Source organism: Paramormyrops kingsleyae, chromosome 22, assembly GCF_048594095.1.
Source record: "Paramormyrops kingsleyae isolate MSU_618 chromosome 22, PKINGS_0.4, whole genome shotgun sequence".
NCBI lineage: Eukaryota > Metazoa > Chordata > Actinopteri > Osteoglossiformes > Mormyridae > Paramormyrops > Paramormyrops kingsleyae.
The window spans coordinates 11410501-11424025 of record NC_132818.1 but is presented as its reverse complement, the minus strand read 5'-3'; the positions used below and the strand labels follow the sequence as shown (position 1 = coordinate 11424025).

Sequence of the window (13525 nt, the reverse complement as noted above, 5' to 3'; positions counted from 1 at the left end):
GCTTCATACATAACTCATCCAAGTCTGTGTCCTTCTTCACGCTTCATACATAACTCATCCAAGCCCGTGTCCTTCTTCACGCTTCATATATAACTCATCCAATTCCGCGTCCCTCTTCACGCTTCATGCATAACTCATCCAAGTCCATGTCCTTCTTCACGCTTCATATATAACTCATCCAATTCCGCGTCCCTCTTCACGCTTCATACATAACTCATCCAAGCCCGTGTCCTTCTTCACGCTTCATATATAACTCATCCAATTCCACGTCCCTCTTCACGCTTCATGCATAACTCATCCAAGTCCATGTCCCTCTTCACGCTTCATACATAATTCATCCAGTTCCGTGTCCCTCTTCACACTTCATTCATGCCTCCTCCGAGTCCATGTCCCTCTTCATGCTTCATGCATACCTCATCAAAGTCCCTCTTCATGCTTCATGCATACCTCATCAAAGTCCCTCTTCATGCTTCATGCATACCTCATCCGAGTCTATGTCTCTCTTCATGCTTCATACATACCTCATCCGAGTCTATGTCCCTCTTCATGCTTCATACATACCTCATCCGAGTCCGTGTCCCTCTTCATGCTTCATATATAACTCATCCAAGTCTGTGTCCCTCTTCATGCTTCATACATACCTCATCAGAATCCCTCTTCACGCTTCATGCATACCTCATCTGAGTCCGTGTCCGTCTTCATTCTTCATACATACCTCATCCATGTCTGTATCCCTCTTCATGGTACATACATATCTTATCCAAGTTCCACATTCCTCTTCGTGCTTCATACATACGTCATCCAAGTCCATGTTCCTCATCACTGTTCCCTTTTGGTCTTCTGTGGTGTTCAGTTCTTTAAGTTTCATCATCTCATCAAAATTAAAATGCTCTGATGCTCAAGCTTCGGTTTTACATTCACTCATTTTTGGACTTCAGCTCTTAATCAGCCTGCTAGATGCCTGCATTCTCTTATAATGTTAAGAGTTTTAGCAAAACAATAAAGATTGTTGATCAGATTTCTAAAAAGGAAGCAAAATATGAAAATGTATGTAAACAAAGACAAAAGCATCAGGGCCTGGGCTTTCTATTGTGCTTCTATCTTCTGAGCATGATGTGGACGTAGCATAAATGTGCACTCACTCCAGGTGAGGCAGCCTGTCAGGGTGTTTTAGGTGAGTGCCTCTTACTCTGGGCCAGGGAGCATGTTTTCTCTAAGCTCTGTGTGTGAAAAATGTGCAATAGAGGCCTCTATTCTCTATCTCTCTCTCTTTCTGTATCTCTTCCTCTCCTTCTTTCCCTTCCTCCCTCTCTCTCCATCTTTTCTTTCTCCCTCTCCCTCTCTCCATAACCCCTGTGCCTCTTTTTATCCTGCTATCTACCACCTCTCTCTCTTTCTCGCTCCCTTGCACGATCACACACTTATACTAAATTCACAGCAGTATAGCATAACATGCAGAGAGAGAGAGAGAGAGGGACAGAGAGAAAGGGAGAAAGAAAGAAAGTGTGGCAGCAGGAACAGCAATACACACTGAAGCAACGCAACAGAGAGAGAGAGAAAGAGAGAGAGGGGGATAGAGGGAAAACGGCCAGAAGAAAACAGAGAGAAGAAGGAGCGTAGCCAGAGATGATGTGAGTGCTATTTGCTGCTCTCTCTCGCTTGCTTTCAGTGCCAGTGTGAGTGTCTCTCTCTCTCCCTGTCCTTCTTTGCTTGCACTTTCATTCATGCGTTCAGCCTTGTTTACAGAGTGTGTGTGAGAAATGGGGGGGGGGGGGCAATACGTGCGCGCGTGGCTGTGATGCGTGTGTATCTGTATGCGCGTGCGTGCCTGTACGCAGGTGATCAATGTGGGGGGGGGGGGGGGGGGATGGTGAGAGGGAAATGGGAGCATGGTGACAAGGTGGCAGAACAGAATCACTCACACTAAGCAAGAGTTAGGGATAACGAAAAAAATGGTAAACTTCAGAGAGTGATAGAGCTGAGAAGCTGAGAGATGTGGCAGAGAGAGTGAGAGATGGGGTACATGTGGAATATATCGCAGGAGATGTAGCAGCAAGAGTAATATATGTGGCAGAGAGAGTGAGAAATGTGGCAAATAAAGTGCAAGATGTAGCAGATGCGGCAAATATTGTGGGAGATATGGCAGAGAGAGTGAGAGATTTGAGTGAAATAGTGAGAGATGTGGCAGAGAGAGTGAGACATATGATGGAGACCGTGGGAAATGTGGCAAAGGGAGTCACATAGTGAGTGTGAGATGTGGCATAGAGAGTGGGAGACGTAACAAAACTGGAAGATGCGGTGGAGAGAATTGGAGATGTGGTGAAGAGCATGAGAGATGTGGCAAAGACAGTGAGAGATGTGGCAGAGAGTTGGAGATGTGGAGGAAAGATTGGAAGATGTGGCAAAGACTGTGAAAGATGTGGCAGAGAATGAGAGATGCAGCACAGTGAGTATGAGATATGGCAGAGAGAGTGGGAGAGGTGGCAGAGAAAATGAGAGATGTGGTGGAATGGGAGATGTGACAGAGAGAATGAGAAATGTGGCAAAGGGAGTGAGATCTGGAGGAGTGAGTATGAGACATGACTAAGAGAGTAGGAGACGTGGTGGAGGAAATGAGAGGTATGGCAGAGTCAGTGTGGGATGTGGCAGGGAGAGTGTGAGATGTGGCAGGGAGAGTGTGAGATGTGGCAGAGAATGAAAAACGTGAGAGATGTGAGTGAAATAGTGAGAGATGTGGCAGAGAAAGTGAGAGAGGGGGCAGATAGTGTTCCCCCGTCACTGTGCCTGTGGGAGGCAGCATCATCCCCCTGTCACTATGCCTGCAGGGGGCAGCGGTGTCCCCTAATCTCTGTATCTGTGGGGAGTAGCGGAGTCCCCTAATCTCTGTATCTGTGGGGAGTAGCGGAGTCCCCTTGTCTCTGTGCCTGTGCGGAGCAGTCGTGTCCCGTCATCTCTGTTCCTGTGTGGGGCAGTGGCAACCTGAAGTCTCTGTGCCTGCTGGGGAACAGCAGTGCCCTCCTGTCACTATTCCTGCATGGGGCAGTGGAGTCCTGTCTTGTCTCTGTGCCTGCAGGAGTCAGCAGAATCCTCCCTTCACTGTGCCTGTGAGGGACAGCAGCATCCCCACTTTTCTGTTCCTGCAGAGGACAGTGGCGTCTCCCGTCTCTGGGGAACAGCGGCATTCCCTCGTTTCTGTGCCTGCGGGGGGGCAATGGCGCCCCCTGGTCTCTGTGCCTGTGGGGAACAGCAGTGTCCTCCTGTCACTATTCCTGTGTTGGGCAGTGGCGTCCCCTTATCTCGGTGCCTGTGGGGGGGGCAATGGCGCCCCCTAGTCTTTGTGACTGCAGGGAACAGCAGTGTCCTCCTGTCATTATTCCTGCAAGGGGCAGCAGTGTCCTCTCGTCTCTGTGCCTTCTGGAAGCAGTGGCATCCCCCTGCCACGGTGCCTGCAGGGAACAGCAGTGTCCCTTCGTTACTGTGCCTGCAGGAGGCGGCAGTATCCCCTCATCTCTGTGCCTGTGGAGGGGGGAGGTGGCATCCCCCGCTACTGTGCCTGCAGGGGGCAGCAGTGTCCTCGTCTCTGTGCTTGCAGGGGGTGGCGGCGTCCCCTTGCCCCAGTGCCTCTGGGGCATAGCGGCGTCCCCTTGTTACTGTGCCTGCCGGGGGCAGCGACATCTCTTCATCTCTGTGCCTGCAGCCAGCCTCCTGTTGCTCTTCACTTTGTATTTTCCATAGGGTTCAGTTTGGGTTGCTACCTTGCTGAATGAACTGGGCTGGCATGTAGTGGAGCAGAACACAGCTACAGATCAGGAACACTAAGGATGGCTGAGAGCTGTAGAAGAATGTGCTCCTGAGGGCTGTGGGCCACCGAGGCTTTCTGAGCACCATCTGTCTGCCACAGTTTCAGGCTCTGTTAGTCTGTTGCCACTGCGTGACACCATGGAACTGCCTGTTATGCTTTCCTACTTTAAAATACTCTCTTAGACTACTGGGTAGCCATGACCCAGGTGATCCATCCACACAAACACAGACACACACACAGACACTCACGCACATGTGTGAGTATGCACATGCATGCATCTGAATATGCATACATGTGTCTGTGCATGTACTGTATAAGTGCGTGTGAGTGTTTATGTGCACACGTGTGTGAATGTGCGTTTGTGAGTGCATGTCACTGTGTATGCGTGTGCATGCATGTATTTGTGCATGTGTGTGAGAGTGCGTGTGAGTATGCATGTGCAAGCATGCCGATTTTGTCTTCCCACTTCCCTCATCTCCCTCTTTTTCACTGTTACAGCACCTCCTCCCCCTCCCTCTCTCCTCTACCCTCATGTACTCCATCCCTTCGTTTTCTCCTTGTCTCATTGCACAGCATCTCCCTCCATTCCTTCTTAATTTATTTCTGTCCTTCTTTGTGTCTGTTCATTGTTCAGGCTTCTCTTCCTGTTGTTATGCCTCTATCTGTCTCCTCCTCTCCTCTCCTCTCCTTTGCCCTCCTTGCACAGCTCTCCCTTCCTGTTCCTGGAAGTTGTGGAGGAGGATGTGGGGGGGGATGGATGCTTGGGGGGTGTGCAGAGGATGATGCTGCTTTTCCCCTCTTCTCTGTGGTCATTGCTAATCCCCAGAAATGGAGGCATTTGGTTCATTTACAATGATGATGATGATGATGATGATGAAGATGATGATGATGAGGGAGGGACTCGGTGTTCCCATGACTCCTCTCCTATGGAGCCCTGAGTACCTGCCCTGTGTGTCTCTGTGCTGTCATGGGGGTCACAGGCAGTGGCAGCCTGTGATTGGGGATATGATATACAGTAAGAATGCTGGAGCATGCTGGAGGATTCCATCCTCACGGCTTTGGAGAGAAGGAGTATGCACAGGGATGAGTGCTGAGGTACACCATACTACAAGGACAAAGAAACAGATGGAGACAGGGTTATGGTTCAGAGTGAGGCAGGGTAGTGTCTATACAGTACTTACTCTTACTACGTACACAAGTATAACAGTGTATATACAGTCAAATACAATAGTGTGTATAGAGTAGTACAGTAGTGTCTATACAATATTGACTGTCACTCAGTGCACAAATACAAGTGTGCATGCAGTACTGACTTTCAGTCAGTACACAAGCGTAGTAGTGTCTATACGGTACTGACTCAGTACTGTATACAGTACACTCAGTACACAAGTGTAGCATGTATATAGTACTGACTCTCACTCAGTACTCTATTGACTAAGTACACTAATTCAGAACTGTGTATACAATACTGACTCTCACTCAGTACTCTGGTATAGCATTATTTATACAGTACTGACTCTCACTCAATATGATAGTATTGAAGTGTGTATACAGTACTATCACTCTGTACAACAGTGTGTATATAGTGCTGACTCTCACTTAGTAGAGTGTATACACTACTACCTCTCAGTACAGGTGTGTGTATACAGTACTTGCTCTCAGTACCCAAGTGTCTGTACAGTATTGGCTCTCAGCACAGGAGTGTGTATAAAGTACTGACTCTTACTCATTACAGCGGTGTGTGTACAGGGCTGACTTTGTCTGTCTTTTTTCTAGCGACTACATCATCAAGGAAAAGACAGTACTCCTACAGAAGAAGGACAATGAAGGTTTTGGATTTGTCCTGCGTGGAGCGAAAGGTTTGATGTGTTCAGCTTTCTATGTCATAATATGGCTCTGCCACTATGTCATAGTATGACTATACACTGTATAAGACATTAACCTCATTGCTCTTTACAGATGTATATTTTCACAGCTTGTTAACTGATATATTTGTTGAACATTTACATAGCACTGATGTTAATATGTACCCACTGCCTTGTCTCCGCAGCTCAGACACCTATAGAGGAGTTCACACCCACACCAGCATTCCCTGCACTGCAGTATCTGGAATCGGTGGATGAAGGGGGTGTGGCCTGGAGGGCTGGTTTACGAATGGGTGACTTTCTTATTGAGGTCTGTGGTATTGGCTGTTGTAGTTTAAACAGTGTTCCCCTCCATCGAGTTCCTATAACTGCTTAGGGGCTGGGCGATCAGAAATCATATCTCGATATTTTTTAGCTGAATGGCGCTATACAATATATATATATATATATATCAATATTTTTTTCATAAATTAATAACAAATAGACAGTTCCAAGTCAGAGCCAAATGTCCCCAATGTCACATGGGCACTTTTATTAACAGACAGCTGTACAAGTGCATGTAAAAATGGCTCAAAGTAAACTACCATCTTCGCTAGCTTTCATCCTATCAGTGTCTGTCTCCATGTTGTGTCGCTGCATGCAGGACTTGTGAGTGGGGGGGGGGGGGGGTTGTGTTCAGACATAGGGAGGGGCGGGGCAGGGTGCAGTTGTGCGAGAGACAGACACGGAGAATAGAGATAGGAGAATTGACGGTGTTCTAACATTTCATCCTACCTATCGAAACGTCTCACCTTTGGGTACTGCGCATGCGCACAGCGAAATCACACCCCTTTTCTCATGCTTGAAGAACCGCCCATCAATCTATTCTACCTTGCGTTGGAGTTACAGCTGAGTCTTGCGTAATTAATCTTATATCTGCATTTTTAAACATTCATACATTTTTTATATTTTATTAAGTACATTTATCACGCTGTATGTCGAATTACCTGACATGAGTTCCGTAGGCTTTATAATGTGTCAGTATTGCTCACATATTTATGACAGCACATCCTTAAAGTATTTTAGTCTATCGAAATTGGCTACCCAAGTATTTTATGAAGGTAAGTTGCTCTGATTTCAGTCTATCGAGATAAGAACATAAGAACTATACAAACGAGAGGAGGCCATTCGGCCCATCGAGCTCGCTTGGGAGATGTGTTACCTGTAGTTCTAACAATACAATACAGATAACAATCTGATAAGGTACTGTATTGCAGAATTTTAGAAGATTTCAGTTATTATTTTTGGACTGTAGTAGCATTTTTCAGTAGGGTAGCATTGATCAATAGATATATCTGTCAAAATGCGCTAAAGTAGGATAACTCAACAAAGTAGAACAAATCGACAGAAATGGGGCTCTACAAGTATAATTTTAAAGCAGCATAAACTATATTGATATAAACGATATTGTCTCATCCTAAGTGTCATATGTAAATATATCAATATATCTTAAAAAACGCGATATATTGCCCAGCCCTATAACTCCTAGGACAGAGTTATTGCAGGGAACTGATAACCTTGGAGGCATCAAGCCTCAGTGTGAGCTGGACGTTTCTTCTCTTTGGTTAAAGACACCTTCCCATGATCCCTGTCTTGCAGGTGAATGGCCAAAATGTGGTTAAGGTGGGTCACAGACAGGTGGTCAACATGATCAGACAAGGGGGAAACAACCTCATGGTCAAAGTCGTCATGGTAACCCGCAACCCTGATATGGAGGACGGTGGCAGGAAAAAAAGTAAGAGGTCAATTTTTGATAATGACCAGTTCTGACGTTATACTAGGCGGAAGTCAGGTCAATCCATCTTAAACAGAAGAGGGTAGCTTAGGTGGTGTTGCTCATGTGATGATGACCGTGATGATGATGATGATGATGGTGGTGACTCACTGCATGGCTAGGTGCTTGATTTTATACACTTGTGGCAATGGGTCTGAATGAAACACCTGAATTCGGTGATGAATTCTCTTAATCCTCACAGTTCCTCAGCAGAGTAAGAGGCTGAGTGCTCCTGCCATTGCTTTGCGCTCCAAGTCCATGACGTCAGAGCTGGAGGAGATGGGTGGGTCCCGTGCCGCAGGTGTGCAGGAACTCAGCATATCTTCCTGTTCTTTCAGCCGCCCCACACTGTCACTTCCACCAGCCCCAAAACATGTAGCATCAGGAATAAAACCCCCTACACCTCCCCCCCACACACACACAAAAAACTTGCTGTTCATGTTTGGATACCAGAATGTGTAATAACAGTCCCAGGGACACAAGGGATGAACTACAGTGCAACCATAATGAAAAGGGTAAAACCACAGTCAACTATAGCACACTCCAGTAAAACCACACTGAGCTACAGCACACTACAGTAAAATCATAGAGAACTACAGTTAAAACACAGTGAGCTAAGTATGCCACAGCAAAAACACAGTGAGCTACAGCACTCATCAGGAAAAACACAGTGAGCTACAGCACTCATCAGGAAAAACACACTGAGCTACAGCACGCTACAGCAAAAACAGTGAGCTACACGTCCCACACTTCCATAAAAACACAGTATGTCCTTTTGTGTCTAGATCTGAGTATACATGAGTGTGTGTTTGCTCATGTTCCCTCTTTCCTGCCTCCCATTCCTACGGTCGGGACTCTGAAGTGGACAAAGGTGAGAGACAGTCATACGGTGAGAGAGCTCTCGCTTATCTGCTCATTCCTCTGCATGTTTCTCTGTATGTCTACTCTTTGAGAGTAACTTATTACTACTGTCAGCATTAAATGCACATTTAGTTACTGTTAACATTAAGCATGAAAGGGTATTTTGATTAAACTTCTCTGGGGGGGATGCCTAATGAAATTTCTCTTTTTGGGAATATTTCAGCTGCCACGCCTTGGAAAAAGAAAGGTACAGAAACGTCCCTGGTTGTGCCTGAGGTGTGCGAGCTGTGGCTGTGTCAGGGGCCAGAGCGGGGCAGGGCAGGGCGGGGCAGGGCTTATGCTCTCTGTGTGTCTCACTTCAGAGTACGAGCCCTCGCAGGTCAACGAGAAGAAGAGGACCGTCTACCAGATGGCCCTGAGTAAGAGTTCACTCGTGGGGATGTTCACCGCAGTGTACACCACACACCACACTAGACGGCAGTAAACCCACAGTTAAATACAGTACACTCCACTGAACTGCAGTAAACCCACAGTTAAAAACAGTACACCACAATGGACTGTGATAAACTGACAATAAAATATAGTATACCACACTGGACCATGGTATGCCCCCAATTAAATACAGTACACTACACTGAGCCACAGTAAACCCACAATCAAATGTAATACACCACAATGGATCCACAGTTAACCTAAAGGTAAATACAGCATATCACACTGGACTGCAGTAAACCTTCAGATAAATACAGGATACCACACTGGACTTCAGGAAACCACAGTGGACTATGGTAAACTCACAGTCAAATATAGTACACCACACTGAACCACGGTAATCCCCCAGTTAAATACAGTACACCACACTGACCCATGGTAATCCCCCAGTTAAATACAGTACACCACACTGACCCATGGTAAACATACAGTCAAATATAGTACACCACACTGAATCACGGTAATCCCACAGTTTAATACGGTGCACCACACTGACCCATGGTAAACACACAGTCAAATATAGTACACCACACTGAATCACGGTAATCCCACAGTTTAATACGGTACATCACACGGAATGCAGCGCAAGGGGGGAACAACTGAGGATGGGGTGCTAACCTATTGTTGGCATACACCATTCACCCACACCTATGTGCAATTTGTAACTCCAATAAACCTCACTATATTTTTGGACTGGGGGGGGGGGCAAACCAGAATACCCAGAGGAAACCCCATGATAACATGTGGAGAACATGCAAACTCCACATACATGGAACCCTGGTGGAGACTTGAACCCTGGTCCCACTCATGAGTAACAGTGCTAATCACTGCACCACCATGCTGCCCCCTCCATGTTAATCTCCTAGTTAAATACAGTACATGACATTGAACTGCAGCAAATCTACAGATAAATACTGAACACCTCCTTAAACAATGGTTATCAGTGTCCTATATTAAAACTACACTGAATGCCAGTGTACATTTGGTATATGAACAAGAATAAAAATCTATGTGACATGACAGTTTTCCTCCTGCATCAAATGAGGTCTGTATAGATAGGATGTTTTTTTTGTGCAGTTATCTAACTGCTTATCCAGTTTGCCGTCATGGAAATGTTATTTTGTGATGTCTACGTTTTTAGGAGAGTGGAGAATGTGACAGTTTTGTTCCACCTCTTCGTTTCAGCTGGGGGCACTGCACGCACCCCCTGTGACTCCCTGACCCTGCACCATTTATTTATTTAATGACAGTTTACTGTTGTTTGTGGCTGTCTTAATATCCATCACCAACTGTCTGAGATTTTGTTTGTCTCAAGAGTTTTCCAAATTCTTCTTTCAGATTACGTTTAAATGAAGCTTTCTAGATTTGAGATAAAACTGGTTGTTGGCCTAATTATGACCTGTAATTCAGGCTGCATTGTACAAACATTTCACATCGTTAAAGTATAATAGATGACATGACAGGGACAAGCAGTGTGGACAAAAAACCGCAATATTCATATTGCATCCCTCCTCTGTGCATGAATGAGCCTTTCGTTGCTGACTGGTGCTCTTGTTTAAGCAGTGGCTAGCTCCGCGTGCCACTTTCTGGGTTATAAATATATGAACTACTCCCTGAATACTTGTTGCTCCTGCTGCCTGTAGACCATGCAGCAGCACTTCCTGCAAAAGTACTTCATCATTGTCGTTGTCATTGTGAGTGTAGCTCCAGCAGGCCCAGGATTTGTTGTGACAGAGGTTGCAGCCGCAGGAGAAGAGCAGGAGCGTAACTTATGTGTCATAGAGTAAGGCCAGGATCTCCCCCATGCTCTTTCTTTAGATGAATAATAATTTATTTTGATTTTTAAACTGTTATTTTATTATCATAGTCAGCAATATGTAATGTATGGAAGCCAAGAATGGTTGTGCTTGCAATTATTTCTTTAAAGCTGTTATCTCGACATAAGATAATTTAGCACCGTGGTAGCGTAAGCTACGTGTTTTAAAAGGACTCGCAGCTTATTTACCGTTCAATTCACACTGATATCTAAGAGTTGCTCAAGCATGGCACATTTTGCTTAGTGGAATAACCCTCAAAGATTCGGACAATGTGTGTAGATTTGAATGAGAGTGTGAAGGTTTGTTTATATTAAATGTCAGTATTTTTTATGATCATGTCATCTACACATTTTGTGTATAGTGCTAAAACAGTCTTTCCTGGTGCAGCTTAGAGACAAGACACGACGTGCACTTCATGGCAAAAAACTACACGAGTACAACACTTATTAATTTCAACGTTGAATGCCCAAATGCACACATAAAATAACACAGTCACATATACGAGCAGCACTGCGTATAGCAAGTTGACATCACAATATGTTTATCCTTGTAATTATTCAGAGAAAATTATCGTTATCTTGAGATAACAGCATAAAAAATACTGCAAGCATGGCTGTTCTCGACTTCCATAGTAATGTTACCTGGTTTAGTATTTTTCTTTAGCAACAGTTACTTCTACTTCTTCAACAACTACAACTACCGTTAGTGTTTTAGTTTTACTACTCCCGTTTTTGTGTGTATGTAAGTAGTACTGTTACCATTCTCTTGCTGTGTGTGTATTGTGTGTGTAAGTTGTAGTGTTACTACTCTCTGGCTGTGTGTGTGTGCAGTGAGTCCCTCTTTCCACAATGTAGCCTGCCCTCTCAACGTGGCTTGGCAGTCGAGTTCATAGAGTTTGTGAGACGGGAGTGTTTCCTGTTGGCCGACTTGGTTGATTAAGTTTGCTGTGGTGTTGTGTGAGCAGGCTGGCTTCAAAATTCTCTTTAGGCGCTTTCACACCAAAGTTCCGGAATCGGGTCCCTGGGTACCTGGGCACCTGGGCCGTCTCGACTGGGGACTTTTGAAGCTCCTGGCCACTTTTGTGTATTGCTTTCACACCACACAACAGAACTGGGACCTTTATGCTAAATAAGCAGGGGAGACACAAAAGCACGTATGTTAAACCTCGCACATAATTCAAAAGTACACCGCCACCCCAAAACAATGAACAAGTTGTTTTGTTAAGCTATTTGTTAGTTACTGGTGGGGGGGGGGAGCGATTGCGATGAAAACAGGACACTGCCTTTTATTTATATTTTATTAATGCGATGAACGACATGTTTATATTCCATTATTAAATCTGACCAGTAAGTCAACCTTTCAGTTTCACAGAATAAAATACAATGGTAACGTTATCCTGCTAATAAGGGCTGGCAAGTTTCACCACCGGCACCAGACAAAAGTATATTGATTATCGATCGAATTTTCCAATGCAGATATATGGAGAGGCAAGCAAAAAAAATAATTTAGTAACTATAACTGGAGTACAAAAATACTCCCATGTGCTCAATTTTTGATCCACTAATTATATCTTTTTTCTGCCCTTCCATGTAACGTCCAAGTTACCGACAGTGCTTGCACTCAACCAGTTAGCAAGCTATCATTGTAAGAGTCTCCCCAGTAGGTCATGTTCGAACGAAAAGTACTTAGTCTGGAGTAGGTGCTAAAAAGGGTTCCGGAACAGCCTCTGAGGAACTGCAATCGGGCCAAGTTTCTGTGGTGTAAACATGACAAAAGTCCCTAGTTCTGGAAAAATATTCTGGTTCCAGAAAAAAGTTCTGGCAGTGTGAAAGCGCATTTTCTCTCTCACTCTCTCTCTCTTTCTCTATCTTTCCCTCTTTATTGCGTTATTTCCCCCCCACCTCACTCTTTCCCTCTCTTTCTCTCTCTCTTCATACATGCAATCCAGACAAACTGGATGAGATCTTGGCAGCGGCCCAACAGACAATTAGTACCAATGAGGGACCTGGGCTGCGAAGCCACGGAACCAAAAGAGACAAAACAAGGGGCCTCTTCCCTAATGAGGTAACCGCAGTTAGTCTAGCAGAGTTAGCCATGCAGAGTTAGCCTAACAGAGATGGCCTAATACAGTCACCTTAGCAGAGTTAACTTGATAGAGTTGGTCTAGTGGGGTTAGCCCAGCGGAGTTAGCCTAGCAGAGATAAGTCTAGCAGAGCTGTCTAGCAGAGTTAACCTAGTGAAGATGGCCTAGCGGAATTAGCCTAGCAGAGACAGCTTAGCGAAGATATCCTAGCAGATTTAGCCTGGCAGAGGTATGCTGTGTTCCAGATAATATGAAACTTGAAAATGTCCTTCCTCCTACTTCAAAAAGTATGACAAAATGCCTGTCAAAGAAAGAGCTCCAAGTGGAAAACTTGCGGCAATTTCACATACCCTGACTTCATTGAGATGCAGATGCTGTGATGTCAGACAATATCGCAGCCACACCAGGACAATCACTGTGATTGCTAAATAATCAAGTGAAGGCCATATAGAGTGATTTCCTGGTTTACACTGAAAAAACACTATAAGTAAAACAAAACCAATTATCTATGTAGATTGACGTCAATGAATTGTCCACCAGAATCAATCTCCGACTCAACTGGAACAGCATTAGTCTAGCAGAATGCACCTGGTGGAGGTCAACATCCAAATTGCAAGGGCCCTACATGCATATTATGGTATTCGACTGAGCATGTAAGCATGCAATTAGGCTGTGCTTGAGAGACCTCAGCAAGAACTCAGAAATGCCCTACCTGCTATCCGGAACTACTGCTGAAGTCAGAGCTGTGACTGGGAAACTCGAGCCAATTTCACGTACTTCATCGTGAAGCTC

At 45.1% G+C, this 13525-nt stretch overlaps 1 protein-coding gene across 7 annotated transcripts in view; it reads left to right on the top strand.

The window, feature by feature from the left end:
- Positions 1–13525, top strand: part of shank1 (SH3 and multiple ankyrin repeat domains 1) — a 67240-nt gene that overhangs the window by 39767 nt on the left and 13948 nt on the right. For 4 of the 7 annotated variants that reach the window (XM_072704855.1, XM_072704853.1, XM_072704852.1 and 1 more), the window contains 8 exons: positions 5579–5661; positions 5853–5977; positions 7306–7441; positions 7683–7781; positions 8343–8369; positions 8565–8588; positions 8704–8760; positions 12599–12714. In XM_072704855.1, the coding sequence (XP_072560956.1) occupies positions 5579–5661; positions 5853–5977; positions 7306–7441; positions 7683–7781; positions 8343–8369; positions 8565–8588; positions 8704–8760; positions 12599–12714 (667 nt within the window). The remainder of the gene's footprint in view (positions 1–5578; positions 5662–5852; positions 5978–7305; positions 7442–7682; positions 7782–8342; positions 8370–8564; positions 8589–8703; positions 8761–12598; positions 12715–13525) is intronic. The other 3 variants (XM_072704856.1, XM_072704854.1, XM_072704857.1) reach the window with 3 other exon arrangements.